Genomic DNA, 19,797 nt, shown 5'->3' with positions numbered 1-19,797 from the left:
CTGAACTCCTTCCCAATGATGGTAACGTGAGAGTCATTTAGCGACCAAAGAAAGGGGAAAAGCCTCTTTTTTTAAAAAAGCACAAGGGTGGAAAAGGACTAAAGGGAAGCCCTGTGATGGGGTGGAAGGCAGAAAAAATTAAATGACGAAAAGAATGAGAGTGCAAGACAGGAGGAATTGGCAACGTGAGGAATGAAGCTGAAACATTATGAAAGGACGTTGCTTATCGAGACATCAAACTAGAATGTAGGCTGATCCTGCAAAATTTAGCACTGGTCTGATCACCAGTTCATGGGATCAAAATTCCAAGAGACTAGAATCCAAAATTAGGCTGTATTGACGAACAGAGGAGAAATAAAAATATTTAAATATCAGTCCTATCTTAGCTCTGACCCATCATACTTTTTATTCAATACTTGCATTAGCAGATAACTTTATCTTTTCTGATCTGCAAAGGTTGTGAAATTTGATCAGATTCCATGCACTAACTCTTGACATGATGACGGCCCTCTGCTTGAGAGGTGATTCTCAATTTAAACTATTCTATTTTTTTGTGGAGAAATTTAATCTGGTGTCATGGTTAATTATTGTTTATTATCACTCTGAGGAATTTTTATAAACCTTGTACAGGCTCCTCCGTTAATAACTAATCAGATACAATAGTGCCCACCCTTTGACAGCCTGCCACTTACATCCCAGTCCCTAATATCAAAGCAAAGCGAAAGGAGAAACAACAAATCTGGAATTAAGAACAAAACATAAATGTGATTATAAATAGGCCTTTCTGCCCATCCAGCCCTTTACTGTCCTATTAACCAGATATCACTGATGAGCAAATCATTTTGCCATACCCCTTTGCCATGTTTCCTTATCCTGTTTATTTCCTCTGCCTGTTTAACGTGATCTAGGATGTTGACATGTTTTCTACTTTGACCATTAATCCTGCAACTGAATTCTGCAGCTTCACACAATACTCTGTATAAAGAGATTTGTTTCCCTCTTTGTTCTAACCATCCTGAATACCAGGCCCCCTTGTAATACTAGAAACAGCTTGGTTCTGTCTACCCTGTCTTGTTCTTTTATTATTTCAAATTCTTCTGTGCCATACAATCTATTATTCTAACAAAAAAAATCACAATGATCCAACTGTGACCCACTCATTTGATTTACCTGATCACCCTGACATGAGGGTGACTAGATATTTACAGACACCAAATATTGCAACCCAATGCAAAACAGCAATACCTTGATTATACCATTGCTAATAAAAATAAAGCCATGATGTGGAGATGCCAGTGTTGGACTGGGGTGGGCACAATAAGAAGTCTCACAACACCAGGTTAAAGTCCAACAGGTTTATTTGGAATCACGAGCTTTCGGAGCACTGCTCCTTCATCAGGTGCGTGCTGAGCTCACCTGATGAAAGAGCAGCCGTTCTGAAAGCTCATGATACCAAATAAACCTGTTGGACTTTAACCTGGTGTTGTGAGACTTCTTACCATAAAAATAAAGGACCGGCTGAACTAATACTTCAACAGATCCTTGCATACTCAGCCTTGAAAGCCATAGGAAGAATATTTGTATTTAAAATTGCCTTCCAGTATTTTCACATCCCTGTGATAATCTCTGACACATTTTGCTGTATTTCTTTGATCGATCGAATTAGTAAAAAGGACCAGCCTCCATTCAGGTGCTGAAATTAATATTGGTATGATAAAAGACTACAGGCATTTGTTTTCTCAAAGCAACTGAGTTTGAGGTCTCGCAGTCTGGACGAGAAGTCAGGTTTGAGGTTGCTTAAAATTAATCTTCCAACGAGATGCAGATACTAAATAGATAATCCACCTGACAGTACAATTCAAAATCTAATTTTAATGATGAGTTTTATTGACTTATCAGGGCTTGTTCAGGTAAACCTGGTGCTGGAAATGGATCGCCATGTAGCAAAGACTTGGCAAATATCAATGTTCTTGTTGCCACTCTCAGTCCCAACAAGAATTCCAAAAGTGAATGCTGAAACAGTGATTGTGAAGCTTTAACAGTGATCCCTGAATGTGCATAGTCATGTTCTTGGATTGCTATTACTCTGATTCATACCTATTGAACTCAGCTCTCTTTCGCTACCAGCCCCTCAAAACAAGGAGGGCACTTGCTACAGAGAACCCATGTTAAGAGCTTGCGCGTAGAGTCTCTTAAGCTGAGGAGGCTGTGGTGCTGCAGCTACCACATGTTTTTGGTTGACTTGTCCGCCTACCATGTGCCTTTGGCATATCGGAAGGATTTACAGGTTGACAGTCAACCTGCTTGGCGACGCTGCACACTCACCTTCCATGCCCATTAAATCCTGGGGTGAGCTTCCGTAACAGGGGTAGAAACGACACCCAATATCCTACAAAATCTGCTCTGAACTCAGCTCCAAGCTCTAAAATTATTATGCTGCATTTTCAGGATAATCGCTTCTCAAGTAACTATTTAATATGTATTTGTAGGGGAAAGGGCAGGAAAATGGCATTGGAATCAATAGCTCAATTGAAGGAATTAACAGCTGAATTGAATATCTCCATGAATTGCCACTTTTATAATTGTTCCAACATGGCCCTGACATATTTTTTAATCAGGAAGCATATCAGTCTCATTTACTGAGATATACCCAAACCGCTAAGGTTACCATTTGCTTATTGCGCAGTAGGTATGCAACCACATATCGGGCTGGTGAATGCCCCACCATCCTGGCAGAAATCATGAGCGGTTCAACCTGCACCAGTCGGCTGTTCCATCAATCTTTTGGCTACCCTGTGAAACCAGGGAGCATCTGCTGCATAGCAAGGACTCTCTGCTCTACACCCTGGCTGGTGACTCTACTCTTTGGTCCATCCCCTATTGGCTGGCACTTGCACTATGAAAGCAGTGCTGCCACAAGCAGTGCCATCCAGCAGAGGATTGTGGTATTGAAGCAAATGTTCTGGAGGAACCTTCCGGTACTCTCCAGAGGGATGTTTCCGTTCGTGGTGGTCTGCTTTATCCTCCACGCCCTGGAAATTACCTCGGGGCAACCTTAGGGGGAGGGGGGAGGAGGGAGGAAGGGAGGGCGCAGCTATCACAGGCACGTTTCAATCTGGCTCTTTGTGAGTTTCTAGTTAACTATGATTACCTTGAATATAACCCCAGATCCACATTGTCTATCAGGCCTATACCTTGTCATCCCTTAGTCACAGATCATCACAGCATTCTCTTAGCCAAATTCCTGCAACGAAAGCCACCACAACACAGCCGTTTCATGTCAACTTTAATCCATTCAAAAGTGAACTAATCACCCTTCTGCATTCCCCTAGTGCCTGTCTTGTCGGGGCTTTTATTTGTCCAAGAATCCCTACACAGTACTACCCCAGTGACTGCAACAGAACTGGTAAAATGCTGCTGACTCTCAATGTGTGAGACTGCAGATGGTCTTGGCGGGATGCTCTTGAGCAACTCTGGGCCTGGGCCTAGTTTTGGAACGCACCAACTCAATGTGAATGGCAGTTTGGACGGACTGACTGACTTGACAACCAACAACAAGGGCAAGTGTGGCATGGGTGGGAGCATGAATGTTGTCATTGCGAGAAAGACAGCCAGTTCAGGATTCATGGAACCGCTGTCACTCCCCAGGGGCAGCGCCTCAGCAATTCTACTGATCTGCTCAAACACAGATAGCTGGGCTGTTGTAAAACCCCTTTAACCGCAGACATTTCACAGTCCTCATGGCAGCTGTGTGAGTCTGAATGGCAGCAAACAACACTTGCAGGTCAACAAGCTGAGATTTCGTGACCTCAGCCTGAGTTTCCACAACAACACTCAGACAATTGGGTGGCTTCTCCCTGGAGGCTGAGACGCCTGACCTTGAATCGTGGTCAGATCCACCAGTGCTCCCATGGAACAAAAACAGAAAATGCTGGAAAGTCTCAGCAGGTCTGACAGCATCTGTGGAGAGAGAATAGAGCCAATGTTTCGCTTCTGGATGACTGTTAGAGTCATCAGAGTCATGAAGTTGGCCATCACTTCCATGCTGAAAATATTGAACTCCAAGGTCAGCAGAAACCCCTGTGCCAAGTTGGAGCTGGACTCCTCTATGCTTCTTAACAGTGAGCACAGGCTTTGTGTCCAGCCAGCCAGTGCATTAAGCATGATTGGTAGCTGGTCGTCAACAATTTTTTAATGTGTTGCCTCATCAAAGTCCTCATCTGTGTCTTCAGCAGAACTCGTGTGTGACCTCATCCTCTGGGCAGCTCACAATCCTTTCCCTCCTCACTGCTTGCAGCCCACACAGTACTCACCAATTGCTGGTCCCACCTCTGTGCTACCCTCTAAATTACTCCGAGTGTCTGAGCTAATGGCTGCAAGTGTCAGATTGAGTGACGATGTCTGTTTGTCATCAGTCTCACCATCTCGGCCGTTGGCCTCCCACACGACTGCCTGGCCCGGCGGCGAACCTTGAGCCTTTATACATTCAGACCCTCAAGGCCAGTGTTGGGGCGAGGGAAGGAGAGAAAACACAAAGTGCTGGGTCACACCGTCTGCAGCTTGTGAATCAGAACGGACTGTGGGATGTGATGAGTTGGTCAGGCTGGAACATATCCCGAGTTCTCAGTGGTTTCAGAAAAGGCTGCTTCATTGATTTGCCGCACCAGCCGTGGCTCCGTGCCGGTTAGCTGCCACTGCCTATTATATGCCCCTGTGACCCACAAGAGAGAGGAAAGTGTGTCAGTGAGTGTGGTGCAATGTGGTCGGGTGGTGTGCTTCTGCCACAGTTGAACAGAGAGATGTGAGTGTGCAGCTTGCATCAGGGCTAAATGTATGAAAGTGAGGGGGGGGGGGGGCGATGAAGTGAATTTGTAAATCATGCTTGATAGAGATTATTGTGAGACAAGCGGAAGGCTGTGGTGAAGGGAGCGGTGTGTGAGGCAGTCGATAGAATAGGGCATTTGAAGATGCATTCACTGACTTTGACCTTTCATGGAAGGTCTTTAAACTTCTTTTTGCACTGGGTCCAGGTTCTAGGGACCAGACAGCTGACACTGACTGGTAAAGGCAAGCTGCTTCCACTGCCTTCCGAGCACTTGCTTGGAGGGGCTCCTGGCCTGTCACAGGACGATATCTTCTCTCCTCCTGTGCATCGCCGACACTAAGGCTTCCGGCCATCTGAGAATCTTGGCACCCTGTCTAGCCGGTTGTGCCATTCCTATAGGTTTTTGGTAGTTCAACTCCTCTGTGACCAATTCCAGGCCAAGCTGCAGCCGAATGGCATTTCCGTTTTAAGAGGATGCAGCCTGGCTTTGAGTGGTTCTAATCTTGCACAAACCAGGCGCCCCATGTTGGGGTGAGCAGCCACTAAACAACGTGTCCAACACGAGCTGCACACTCTAATCATTATACTAAGCAGGTAGCACAAGGTTTACAAACTGCCTGTACCATTTGAATGGTTTCCTGTGTCTCATTTCAGGAGCTGTTCAATTAGCCCCCCACCAACACCCTCTTTCTTTACTGAGAAATGGGAAGTTGTCATTGGACATTTGGGGGTGGACATCTTTTTATACCCCTTTGATGTCCAAGGCCTCCCTAAGAGAGGTAGAGTGCCTGGCACTCTCGCCTAAAACAGGCAGGAGACCATTCGATATGTAAATTGGGCTATTTGCTCATTTTGAGACCTCATTTGCAATTTTCACGTACTAAGAGGTATGTCGTATATTGTGCACACTAGGCTGGGATTACCAGTCCTCCAAGATTCTCCTGGAATGGAACAGATTTACTGATCACTGAAGCTAATAGCCAGGGAGAACTTCATCCTTTATGTTTCTCATTGCACTGACAGTACGGGCTTTTGCTGCCCTCACGTTCACAATGGTGACCCCATTCTTCAATCTCCATCTCTGCTATTCTGTCTCTCTCATGAATCCTCGTCTCCAGTTCTTGTTCTATGCCCTCTCATTCCCCATCAGTGGAAAGAAAACTACACCAAGATCGCCCGGTTTCAAGCACTCCTTTACCGACCAGTGCACATTGCACATTGTTTCATTGTATTCCTCACTCTTCCCCGACTTCCTTTTGACATACGTTTTCCAGTCCACCTTTCAACCCCAAACTCCCATTTCCCCAAACCCAGTCTTCCTCTCTGTCCTCACCTGAGCCCCAAATTCCTGGTGCATAGACCTCTCCCTCTCTCTCCCACACCTGATCCTCATCTCTGAAATTCCTAATCCCTAATTTCCAGTGTCCCTCCCTCACGTCCCTATCTATGATTCCATTTCAGTCTCCCCAAGCTTCCATCCCTTGGACTCCTTTCCCAATATGTCTCTTTCCAAGCCCAAATTCCCAGTACCCGTCTCTTACTATAGCTTCCATCTGATGAGCTCTTTTTCCATCTCCCTCTCTCCCCAAATACCCATTCTCTACCAAAGTCCTTATCCTACTCTCCCTCTCTTGCTTGGGACTCAGTCTCCCTTCTCAACCCTCAGTCTTCTCCTTGTCTAACTAGAAGGAACAAGGGGGAAGGGAGAAGAAGGATTTTTGCACTGAAGGCCGTTAAAACATGAAGACCAACACTCCAAGCAGCTATTGAAGCAGAGATTAGAACATCATTTGAAAGTGATTGTTTATTTTATTTATCAGTGTCATGAGTAGGCTTACATTAACACTGCAATGAAGTTGCTGTGAAAATCCCGTAGTCACCACAGTCCGGCATCTGTTCGGTACACTGAGGGAGAATTTAGCATGGCCAGTGCACCTAACCAGCACGTCTTTCGGACTGTGGGAGGAAACCGGAGCACCTGGAGGAAACCCTTGCAGACACGGGGAGAACATGCAAACTCCACACAGACAGTGACTCAAGTCGTGAATCGAATCCGGGTCCCTGGTGCTGAGAGCCAGCAGTGCTAACCACTGTGCCACCTTGGGATATGCGTTTGGAGGAAATTGACCAACAGGAGAAATTGCTTAACCAATAGCCTCCTCCTGTGCTGGAATCTTTACCATACTTTAAAAACTCCCTTCTACACTGAGCCCAGTGAATGCTTTCGAAATGTTGGCACTGAGTTTAGCATAATGTGTCCTGTGAGAAGTGCCTCAAACACCGAGTCTGTTTCCCTTTTTATGACTTCTCAGTTTGGTTGTGTCAATTGGTTTTTCACGTGTGAAGTCCAAGGACAATCAGCTGTGACTGTAGCTCACCCACAGACAGAGCGAGAGTGACGTGGTCCAGTAACAGTGATAACTGGGAAGCCTGATTACACCTTGTGCAATGCAGTGGAATTCTGGCAATGATTTCAGAGTGCGTTACAGGATGACTACTTGTTATGGTTCAGATATTGAGGACTTAACAGGTACATATAGATTAACAGTGAATTATTGTATAACTGTTATGAGGGAAAGTAGAGCGTTACCATTGCTATCCCACATGTAAATTCCTTTCCCCTCCATTGGTTGTCGTCTTGCCCATCCTTGCTTTCCGTTTAGATGCTAACTGATTAAACTTCTCACACAACAGCTACTGGAATGAGTTACAACCAACTGCATACTCAACTGCAGTCACCTCAACCTTTCTATAGCAAATGTTACATCCTACTCAGATGTCGCATGATCCATCCTCCAGGCATACCTCCAGCCAGAGTTGGGAACCCTACACTTGACCCAGTTGTACTGGGCGGGAAAAAGCCTAACTTTAACAACACTGCTACATGCTGTTCGGCAAAGCATAGGTTTTTGGGTTTTTCTTTCGAAGATATCTGTGGGGTCTTCAGTGGCCTTTGAGTAGGTGCTGAAGGAGGAAACATTCAGGGGGATTGTAAGCAGGGGGTGGGTGGTAGCGTGCCACAGCATTACTGCAGAGGCAGGAGGAGCACTCCAGCTCCTCCGGGCTATGCACTAAGGTGTGAATGAAATGTTCATCAAAGGCTTCCATTGATCCCTTTTGAGGAGTGCCAGCTATTGAACTACAAGAACCAGTTGCAGCTTGTGTGGGGCAAGGTATGCCTCGTTCTGACCAGGTTGGGAAAAGGAACCTAAATTAAGTGTTTATTAGGGTCCTTGAATGTAACATTCATTAAAGGTTGATTACAGGCCTGAACCAACCAGGGTCGGATGCATTTTCAACACATTTGCACAATGTCATTTTCTAAATTGGACTTTTGTGCCTCAGTTTTCATCGGAAAATGGCAGGGTGGCACGGTAGCACAGTGATTAGCACTGCTGCTTCACAGCTCCAGGAACCTGGGTTCAATTCCCGGCTTGGGTCACAGTCTGTGTGGAGTTTGCACATTCTCCTTGTGTCTGCGTGGGTTTCCTCCGGGTGCTCCGGTTTCCTCCCACAGTCCAAAGATGTGCGGGTTAGGTTGATTGGCCATGCTAAAATTGCCCCTTAGTGTCCTGAGGTGTGTAGATTAGAGGGATTAGCGGGTAAAATATGTAGGGATATGGGGGCAGGGCCTGGGTGGGATTGTGGTCGGTGCAGACTCGATGGGCCGAATGGCCTCTTTCTGTACTGTAGGATTTCTATGATCTTCTATTTCTAAAATGAATGCAACGGGGTCCAATTTCACCAATTTCTGCATGCATGGTCGGACATTGCAATAAACTTGCAATTTTGATATTTAAAATAATAATTATTATAAGTAATATTTACTTATATAGTATAATGGCTAGGATTAATGATGATGTGGAGATGCCGGCGTTGGACTGGGGTGGGCACAGTAAGAAGTCTCACAACACCAGGTTAAAGTCCAACAGGTTTATTTGGTATCACGAGCTTTCGGAGCGCTGCTCCTTCATCAGGTGAGCCATCTGATAAAGGAGCTGCGCTCCGAAAGCTCGTGATACCAAATAAACCTGTTGGACTTTAACCTGGTGTTGTGAGACTTCTTACTAGGATTAATGATTAGCATAGTACTGTGGAAGAATATTAAAGGGTGAACCTCATCCTTAATACCCCTTCTAAAAATTAAATATCTCAGACTCAATCTTTTGTATCTCTGATTTTTGTGAGTGCAACTATTTCTGCATAACAACAAGTCTTAATTACTTTCATAAACTGGCTGGAAGAATAGATAAATCTAATAATGTAAGGCACCAGAGTTGACGTGCCAATTGAGATGATAAGATAGTTAAAATACTTTGGGTTAATAGTTAGTGGCATAGAAATACTAAATTCCGTCCTCCGCTATTTAACCTGCTAACTCTAATTGGTCCCATTGCCTCCTTCACATTCTTTTGTGACCAGACTGGCATTCCATAATGTATCAACTTCTATATTTTATGGTCACGGTTTCCAAAATGAAAGTTGTGTTTTTCAAACCAAAATGTGAGATGAAGTCGGACCTCCAGGTGCCTGCAAGACGTATGGCAGGTTCATCAGTCAGTACATTTGTCAAGGTATAGATAGATCCTTTTCTTTTGGTGCCAAGCAAATGATGCATGGTTAAAGTCCTAACTGATATGTGAGGTTTAGATTAGACAGGAACAGCATGAAGCAGCTCCAACTCTATTGATTGCTCTTTGGTCTGAATTAAACACTGAACATTTCTCTCAATATTTTCAGTGATGTCCAGTACTGAATGAAGCAGCTGGACTCTTTATCAATTGAATTATGAATCGTATCACTCATGTAGGCATCAGTAGGTCTACGAAGCATGTGTTTCATTCAAGAATCTTTCAAGTTGTTGAACCATGCAGGAAAATCATTGTAATCAGCATATTTTAACTGCCTATATACAAAGTCTATCCTTAATGTTCTTTGCGCTTTTGAGAGTGAGTTTGATCTCTGTGACGGTTGTTCTGGCTGCCCAGCAGAGCCTGTGAAAGGCTAAGTCAATTTTAACATCTGGGCTTTGTGAAATGGGTATTCAGAGGCCGTTCACTGGACTTCAACTGGTAAGACAGTGGCACAGTGGTTAGCACTGCTGCCGCACAGCGCCAGGGATCCGGGTTCGATTCCCGGCTTGGGTCACTGCCTGTGTGGAGTTTGCATGTTCTCCCCATGTCTGCGTGGGTTTCCTCCGGGTGCTCCAGTTTCCTCCCACAGTCCGAAATGCTAAATTCTCCCTCAGTGTACCTGAACAGGTGCCAGAGTGTGGCAACTAGGGGATTTTCACAGTAACTTCATTGCAGTGTTAAGCCTACTTGTGACATTAATAAATAAACTTTTAAAAAAAGTATCAAGCAGTCCAGAGATTATCTGGTTGGTACTTAGTTCAGTCGTCATGAGGGTAACAGGAGGGCTTTATGAATGCAGGAGGGTTGCGGAGACCCACTCTATCCTTGTGGTGCAGTCCTGTTCCTCAGAGCCCCAGAGAAATAATTTTTACACTTGCCAATAAAGCCTCCACTTGTCTGCCAGATATTACTGAGCGGAGTGTCTGTGGTAGATGCTCCACCCAGAAAAGCATTATAATAGCTTTGCGTCCTATAATATACATGTTACCTTAACCATCAGAAGAGTTGTTTAACCACCCAAAAAAGCTGTGCAGTTAAAAAATACTGTTTGCACTTGGACGTCCAATCTGCTCAATTTCCACGAGACAGAGTTAAAATTCCATTTTTAGTTTGTGGAGTGCCAGCTTTAATCTGAATGCAATGCTCTGAGAACAACGTAATGGACTTTAATTTGCACTGTAATAAAATATAAAGGAAAGCACAAGTTTTGATTGACTAGAGATATACGGAATTGGAGCAAAGTCTGGACAGTTAACAGTTGTCTTGATTGAATGTCATTGTTCTGATTGTTGCTGTTGTCACTCTCATTAATTCCTCTGAAAATGAATAAGTGTTTTAGCAAGCCTGATGTTTCATTTGGAAAGGGCAAAGAGTGTGTCATTTTCAGTAATGTGCAGATAGGATGCACCGAGGATATGCACACAGGATATTTCTTCCTTTATTCAATACAAGCACTTTTTTATTAGTATTCTGGTCGAAAAGCAAATATAATCATTTGTGCGATCACGCCGCATGCAACAATTTCTATCTTAAAATCTTTCTCAACACCTCAAACGTCACTGGTTGGCTGCAAAGTGTTTTGAGACACCTGCAGGATGTGAAAGGCGCCATGTAAATACAAGATTTTTTCTTTTTACACTGATTTCACTTCAGTTGCCCAGCCCAATAACACTTCCCATCCAGTTTCTGCTCCCCAATGAGTAAAAGTGTTTTTTTAAAAAAGCAAATATTATTAAATATAATCTGTTTAATTCTCAGAAGAACTATTTATGGTGAAACTGTTCCTTTCCTGGCCTTACATTTTTGATGACATTTAGCCTCCTATTATATACAATGTGTACTGGGTTCGCTGCTCCTGTGTTATTACATCTTTTAACTGGATATTCTCCTTAATGGAAACTGTTTGGCAAACGTTATTTTATGTTCAGAAAAGCAGGGAAACAATGCACTATTTTCATTAACAACTTTCAATGTCATATTGGTGGGGGTGGGACGGGGGGGAAGCGTAGTGGTATTTGCACTGGACTAATAATCCAGAGACCAAGGGTATTTCTCGAGAGATTCAGATGCCACCGTGGCAAATGGTGAAATTTGAATTCAATAAAAATCTGGAATTCAAAGTCTAATTATGACCACAAAACCATTGCTAATTGTCATTCAAATAAAACCCCATCTGGTTCTCTAATGTCCTTTAGGGAAGGAAATGTGCCATCCTTACCTGGTCTGGCTACATGTGATTCCAGACCCCCACTGATGTGGCTAACTCTTAAATGCCCTCTGAAACGGCCTAGCAAGTGAGTTCAAGGGCAATAAGGGATGGGCAATCAACATTGGCCCAACCACAGCTCTTACCCTTTCGAGTGCAGGAGATACAACGCCTGTCTCTTCACCTCCTCCCCACCATTCAAGGTCTCAAGCACTCCTTCCAGATGAAACAACAGTTTACTTGCACTTCTTTCAATGTGTTACACTAGCAAGTTCTGCTCTCCTCTAAATGGGGGAGACCAAACACGGATTGGGGATGGCTTTGCAGAGCACCTCTATTCAGTCTGCACACATGACCTTGAGCTTCTGGTCACCTGTCATTTTAATCCACCATTCAGCTCCCACTCTGATCTCCCTGGTCTTATCTCCTGCACATTCTGATGATGCTCAGCAGAAGTTTGAGAAAAAGCACCTCTTTTGAGTAAGAATTTTACAGCCTACTGGACTCAACACTGAGTTCAAAGATTTCAGATCATAACAATTGCTGCCATTTTTTGTTGGGCTCCAGTTGCTGGGTAAAGAGGCTACCTTTGTCATCCTCTCTCATTTCTTTTGTTTTTGAGGCCGATTAGAGTGTGCGAGCCCTTTGGAATGTTTCGTGTGGCCTTAACTTAACACGGGCTGACTTGAGGGAATTAACTGCTGAGTATTTTCAGCATTTGCTGTTGTGGGAGATTAGGCTGTTAGCCTTTCTCTGAGCCCTGGGTTTTCATCCAGTTCAGACTTATGGAATTAAGTCCGCTTTTTCTAAAATGTTTGCATTTACATAGTGCCTTTCATACCATCGGACATCTCAAAGCACTTTCCAGCTAATTAAGCGCTTTTTGAAGTGTACTCACTATTGTAGCATGGGAAATGTGGCAGCTAATTTGTGCAGAGTAAGCTCCCACAAACAGCAATGTGATACTGACCAGATCATCTGTTTTTCTGATGTTGATTGAGGAATAAAGATTGCCCAGGACACTGAGGATATTCCTCCCCTGCTTATCTTCAAAATAGTGCCATAGGATTTTTTACATCCAGCAGAGAGAGTGCAGTTTAAGATCTCATTGGAAAGATGACACCTTTGACAGTGCAGAGCTCTCTCAGTACTGCACTGGAGTGTCAGCCTGGATTGTTGGAGTGGGACTTGGATTCTCATGGCTAATAAGACCAAATGTCAGCTTTACCCAGTGGTATAACTCTTATCGATGAGGTAGAATATTCTGTATTTAAGCCCCAGCACAGAACTTGAGCACATGATGTAAAGCAGCACTTCAGTGCTATACTGAAGGAGTGCTGTATTGTTGAAGGTGGCGTCTTTCATTAGGTGTTAATCCAATGTATTGTCTGTCTGTTCAGACAAACAGAAAAGATGTTTGGGGGAAGATTGGAGAGTTCTTCAGTTCAATTTCCGAACTAATATTCATCCTGTAACAAAGATCACAACAGATTAACTGATCATTCCTCTTACTGCTGCTTGTGGGATCTTGCAGTGCACAGATTAGCTGTTCCATTTTGACTACAAAATGACTACAATTGAGAAGTAATCATTGGCTGGGAGACACTTTAGGATGTCCTGGCAATGCGATGGCTTTATATTCATGAGATCTTTCTTAAGTCAAATGAACTTGTGTAAAATCTGACACCCTAAAATTGTCTGGAAGCCAATATTAATGGCGCTAAATCACCATTTTTATTTAGAGATACCTCAGCAACACCTATTGAAGCGAGTGATAATGTAACGGACAAGAGCAGGAGTCTGCCATTCAACCCCTGTAGCCCACTCCATCATTGAATGAGATCATGGCTGATCATCTACGTCAACACACACTTTCCTGCACTTTTCCCGTATCACTTGATGTTTTTAATGTGTAGAAATCTATTGCTCTCCATCCTGAACATAAAGTTTGAAGTTTATTTATCAGTGTCACTAGTAGTTTTACATTAACACTGCAATGAAGTTACTGTGAAAATCCCCTAGTCGCCACACTCCGGCACCTGCTCGAGTACACTAAGGGAGAATTTAGCATGGCCAATTCACCTAACCAACACGTCTTTCGGATGGTGGGAGGAAACCGGAGCACCTGGAGGAAACCCACGCAGACACGGGGAGAATGTGCAAATTCCACACAGACAGTGACCCAAGCCGGGAATCGAACCCAGGCCCCTGGCGCTGTGAGGCAGCAGTGCTAACCACTCTGCCACCATGCTGCCCGAACTGAGCGCCCACAGCCTGGGAGGTAGTGAATTCCAGAGATTCCCCACCCTACAAGTGAAGAAATTCCTCCTCAGTTCAGTCCTGAATGGCCACCCTTTATTCTGTAAATGTGCCCCCGACTACGGGGGATGCTTTTATGAGGTGCAGGCACTGACAATTAAAATCTTTTTAATTCCCCATCATTGATTCCTCTTCACATGATCAGAAGATTTAGCCTAACTTGAACAGAATGCGGATATGTCTGCTGAGTGACCGTGTGTGTCTTTGTCTGTTTTGCAGGAGTACAAACACAAACTGGCCAAGGTTACACAGGTGCGCAAAGAACTCAAGTCCCACATCCAGAGCTTACCAGACCTTTCCCAGCTGCCCAATGTGACAGGGGGTTTGGCCCCATTGCCCTCTGCGGGGGATCTCTTCTCCACCGACTGACCCTGTTGGATTCTTCTGCTCAAAAGACTTTTTAAAGGGACACAGAGGAAGGAGTGCACAATTTTCAGAGCCACCCATTTTTTTTTTCTTGTTTTTGGAAAGTCAGAAACTTATTTCGCTGTAGTGATATTTTTGTATATGTCTGCAGGGTTGTGGTGCTGGCAGATGTGAATAAAATAAAAGGTATTTAAAAAGAGGTCTACCGTTGGCACACAGAGAAGACAAGAACATTTACCTGTATACAGTTTACACCAAATGGCAATTGTTTATTTGACGAGTAAGTGAATGCCAGAGAATTGTGTCTCGCAAAAAAATACAGTATTTCAGTCATTTGAAAGGTTAGTGTTGGATTTGGATCAGTGGGACCACATTGTTAGTCTGGTGGGTAGGCTGGTTAGCATGTACATATCTCGAAAGCCCTATGGCCAGAAAGTTGCCAGTAGTTTAACAACCATTATTGGCAATGGCAGCTCACTTCATAGAAGCAGCAACCAAGCATGTCCCGGAGTGCACACCAACCAGCTGTGAAGCTCTTTTAATGAACGTTGATTCACATTATATCATTCACCTAATAAGCTATTGACCACCCCACTACCAAATAAATAAAACAAATTGAAAAAGTTACAACCGCACACCACTATTTGAGATCTGAGCCTGGTATGGAAGCTGTGCTAATCAAATGCAGAGCAACAACGTGGACATCAGTGAACAGGTATGCACTGTGAAAATCATACACTGAATGTAATGAACCCCCTTTTTTTTTAATGTTTGGTAGGGTAGGCTTGCATTGCATGCTGCTTCCTGAGTTTAGTTGGGACTGGTGGGCCTTGCTGCTACATTTTGAATCATCATACACTACTTGACAGCGGAGCATTGACACCGTAACTGAGGTTTATTGAAGTTCACAAAGCAGAGCTTGAACCGGTACTTAATCTGCTCCTTTCCAAGAGATGGTTTTCAAACAAAGTAATGAAGCTGCATTCTTCAAAGTTGCTTTTGTTTTGCTTTTTTTAAAAAATGTGATTACCATGTGAGAAGAAAAATATTCAAAAAAAGCACGACGAGTGATGTTTAAATGCAATATTATGAGTCCTGAAGTAGTATTGTCATGAATGTGTGTGGTATTAGCAATTTGATTTTTCTGTTTTGTTTACTTAAAGGGTAATGACACTGGGCGGGAATGACCTTCAGTATAAATTGTTTGGTCCAGAAAGATTAGTCAAAAACTATCTTCCCACCTGCGAGGGAAGTTTTACTGGTCAGGTCACAATTCTTGCTGGGTCTCACTGGAATGTACTTGCTCACATTACATATATGGCTGCCATTAAATGGGGTGAAAGTGGAGGTGAAATTATTCCAAAGTGTGAGTATTGATGCTGAAGTTTAAACTTTAAAAATACTTTAATTCCAAAAGATTCATCTATCTGAGACAAATACTTTAAATTGAAAGCATATCCCCACACATACTTGGGTCTTGAATTATACTGTGGAAAGCAAATGAATGCATAACAGGTTTGCAATTTCCCTCCACTATTTTCTGGAGGCATTAACCACCTATTTTAAATGTGTTAAAGTGCCCACTTAAATAGCAAGGAGAGGAAATCCAGGCAAACATCATAATATAACTATAATCCCACAGAGTAGTTTTTTTTTGCCCTCCAAGCTATACCCATGCCATTACAGATCGAACTGTAAGATATTTGTATATATGCACATTAGATAAATAGCCTTTCTAAATCTGGCAACTTTGTGTTCTAAACATCTGTAACAGGTTCTGTAAAAAAAAATAGTGCTTTCACCTTCTGTCAGCTGAACTGCTTTTGCATTTCTCAAAATATAGGTATGTTGTGAAATGTAATTCTTTGAAGTTTTCTAACCTGACCTTATTCCTGATGGACACATAAGCAAAGCGTGTGTGTGTGTGCGTGTTTACCTTTCAATCAAGAAATGTGTCAGTGAAGAAATCTCTAGCAGAAAAGGAGACACAAACGCATAAAGGAATGTTTTTGCTAACAAGACCAACTCTCAGAATGAAGGTTGCTACAGTTCAAATATCATGTCCTAGCAAAGACGGATAAACATGTAGACGTGACTGACGGAGGGGCTAGCCGGTTGGTTTCAGTGTTTCCAGTATTTTGTCACTCACATTTTATTAAGATTTCTCTACTGGTGCATTTCCATACATTTCAAACTGTTCTGCAATGTATAATATTTATAGAATGGTAGAACTACAGATGATTTTATTTATAGTATTCTATGAATAAACTTTTAAAATAAAAGAGTATCTTACAAGGTAAGCTTCCTAAATGCCTAAGTGATTTTCTGGAACAGCTTCCTTGATAGTGAGCACACACTTAAAGACGTGTAAGCATTCTGCTGTATGAAAACAAATTTATTTGGATAGTTTCATTTTCTGTTTATAAGACAATTAAAGTTTATTTATTAGTGTCACAAGTAAGCTTACATTAACACCGCAATGAAGTTACTGTGAAAATCCTCTAGTCGCCACACTCCAGCACCTGTTCAGGTGCACTGAGGGAGAATTTACCACGGGCAACCCACCTAACCAGCACGTCTTTTGGATTGTGGGAGGGAACCGGTGCACCCGGAGGAAACCCACCCAGACACGGGGAGAATGTGCAGACTCTGCGCACACACACACAGTGACCCAGAAGGGGATCAAACTTGGGTCCCTGGCACTGAAGGCAGCAGTGCTAATGTGAAAACATTTACACACATCGGTAGTGAATATAGTGGCAATTACTTGTAGATTTGGGGTGAAATAGAATGCTGAGGTTAGCCATGCCCTTTTAATTCTATTTAAATGTGGCTGCGGAAGACCTTATAGGAACTTGCATGTTTTTAGGAGGCAAATTTGGTTGTGGTTTCTTCTTGTGTGGTGGGGCTTGAGGCTGTGCGGCCTTTAAGGATGCATCTTTGTTTTATCACCCCAAAATGGACATAATTCAGACTAATTCCCTGAGTGATGAAAAAGTCAGTCTATCCCAGGCTTGAGTTTATTAAATGTTGAATCACAGAATCCCTACAGTGCAGAAGGAGACCAAAGACATCAACACTGATACTAATATGGAGTCTTTCTTTAAAATAAAGAGTGGACAAGAATATATACACATACATATGTGTCAGGACATGCCACTGGGGTGGTACTAATGCCCAGACACCCTGATTACAGTAACTGGCCTCTTGGGGGTGTGGGGGGAATGTGAATGGCTTCCATCCTGCCTTTACCAAGATATAGAAATTATGTCCATTGCTGGCAGCTACCCAGGGACCCGCTGAGAGCCATAAATGACCCGGTGCAGGTTGTCTTTTCAAGGCCAGGGTGGAGTTGACAGGATGATTCATCCAGACTCAAAACATTGGCTCTATTCTCTCTCCATGATGTGGAGATGCCAACGTTGAACTGGGGTGGGCACAGTAAGAAGTCTCACAACACCAGGTTAAAGTCCAACAGGTTTATTTGGCATCATGAGCTTTTCGAGCGCTGCTCCTTCCTCAGGTGAGTGGAGAATTGGATTTCACAAACAGGGCATATATAGACAAAGACTCAATTGCAAGATAATGGTTGGAATGCGAGTCTTTATCTTTACAGGTAATCAAGTCTTTGCAGTTACAGACAATGCGGGTGGAGAGAGGGATAAAAGAGGTGTGAATTGTCTCAAGCCCAGGCCAAGTTAGTAGGGTTTTGCAAGCCCATGTCAAATGGTGGGGGTTAGACGTAGTGTGACATGAACCCAAGATCCCGGTTGATGCCGTCCTCATGTGCAGAACTTGGCTATCGGCTTCTGTTCAGCTATTCTGCATTGTCATGTGTCTTGAAGGCTGCCTTGGAGAACGTTTACCCTGAAGATCGGAAGCTGAATGTCCTTGACTGCTGAAGTGTTCCACGACAGGAAGGGAACACTCCTGCCTGGTGATTGTCGAGCGATGTCTGTTCATCCGTTGTCGTGAGATTTCTCACTATTCTCTCTCCGCAGACGCTATCAGACCCGCTGAGATTTTCCAGCATTTACCGTTCCTGTTTCTGATTCCAGCATCTGCAGTATTTTGCTTTTATTTCCTGCAGTTGGGTCTTACTATTGATATTGTAATATATACTTTTGCTTGGTGTGTTAATAAAGGTTTTCCACATGAAGTGGTAATTATATTCATAGTTTGTTTCGTGTTGTTGATATCAAAGTACAGGGTGAGGACCATATAAGGTAATGAGACTTTTTGATAAAAGTCTTGCAATCAACCTCTCTGTAATTTGCTCCTCTACATCCCAGTAGTTAGTGGTCGATGGCGTATACCCTGTAATTAAATTATACCTCTATTGTTATTTAATTCTAACCAAATAGATTCGATCCTTGACCTCGCTAGGATATCATCACTTTCCAGTTAGCCTTTGGCTCCAAAGATGTTCATTATTAATAGGCTCTGTACTGACACCAGTCTTGAGAAGAACAACAGCAAGGTTGGTCCACATGTAAGAAAGCCAAGACAATGATGACTGGACAGCAACAACAGTAACAACAGTAACTCACAGACCACAGTTAGTAAGGATAGGCAACAACATCTCCATGATCATCCTCAACACCAGTGCCCCACAAGGCTGTGTTCTCAGCCCCCTACTATACTCCTTATACACCTATGACTGTGCGGCCAAATTCCTCTCCAATTCGATTTTCGGGTTTGCTGACGACACCACCGTAGTGGGTCGGATCTCAAACAATGACGAGACAGAGTACAGGAATGAGATAGAGAATCTGGTGAACTGGTGCAGCAACAATAATCTCTCCCTCAATGTCAACAAAACGAAGGAGATTGTCATCAACTTCAGGAAGTGTAAAGGAGAACATGCCCCTGTTTACTTCAATGGGGATGAAGTAGAAAGGGCGAGAGCTTCAAGTTTTTAGGTGTCCAGATCACCAACAACCTGTCCTGGTCCCCCCATGCCGACACTATAGTTAAGAAAGCCCATCAATGCCTCTACTTTCTCAGAAGACTAAGGAAATTTGGCATGTCAGCTACGACATTCACCAACTTTTACAGATGCACCCTAGAAAGCATTTTTTCTGGTTGTATCGCAGCTTGGTATGGCTCCTGCTCTGCCCAAGACCGCAAGGAACTACAAAAGGTCGTGAATATAGCCCAATCTATCATGCAAACCAGCCTCCCATCCATTGACTCTGTCTACACTTCCCGCTGCCTCGGCAAAGCAGCCAGCATAATTAAGGACCCCACGCACCCCGGACATTCTCTCTTCCACCTTCTTCCTTCGGGAAAAAGATACAAAAGTCTGAGGTCACGTACCAACCGACTCAAGAACAGCTTCTTCCCTGCTGCTGTCAGACTTTTGAATGGACTTACCTTGCATTAAGTTGATCTTTCTCTACACCCTAGCTATGACTGTAACACTACATACAGCACTCTTTTGTTTC

The 19,797-nt window shown here is 43.5% G+C and overlaps 1 protein-coding gene across 4 annotated transcripts in view; it reads left to right on the top strand.

Moving 5' to 3' along the window:
* The window catches only part of LOC144479710 (regulation of nuclear pre-mRNA domain-containing protein 1A-like), a 61,981-nt gene extending 45,326 nt beyond the window's left edge, over positions 1 to 16,655 (top strand). For 2 of the 4 annotated variants that reach the window (XM_078198749.1, XM_078198743.1), the window contains exon 7: positions 14,204 to 16,655. In XM_078198749.1, coding sequence (XP_078054875.1) covers positions 14,204 to 14,353 — 150 coding nt within the window. In that variant the 3' untranslated portion in view covers positions 14,354 to 16,655. The remainder of the gene's footprint in view (positions 1 to 14,203) is intronic. The other 2 variants (XM_078198765.1, XM_078198779.1) reach the window with 2 other exon arrangements.
* The last annotated feature ends 3,142 nt before the right edge of the window (positions 16,656 to 19,797 follow it).

This window comes from Mustelus asterias, chromosome 2 (genome assembly GCF_964213995.1).
Source record: "Mustelus asterias chromosome 2, sMusAst1.hap1.1, whole genome shotgun sequence".
In the NCBI taxonomy this organism is placed as follows: Eukaryota; Metazoa; Chordata; class Chondrichthyes; order Carcharhiniformes; family Triakidae; genus Mustelus; species Mustelus asterias.
The sequence above is the reverse complement of the archived record's forward strand: the minus strand, read 5'-3'. Positions and strand labels throughout refer to the sequence as shown.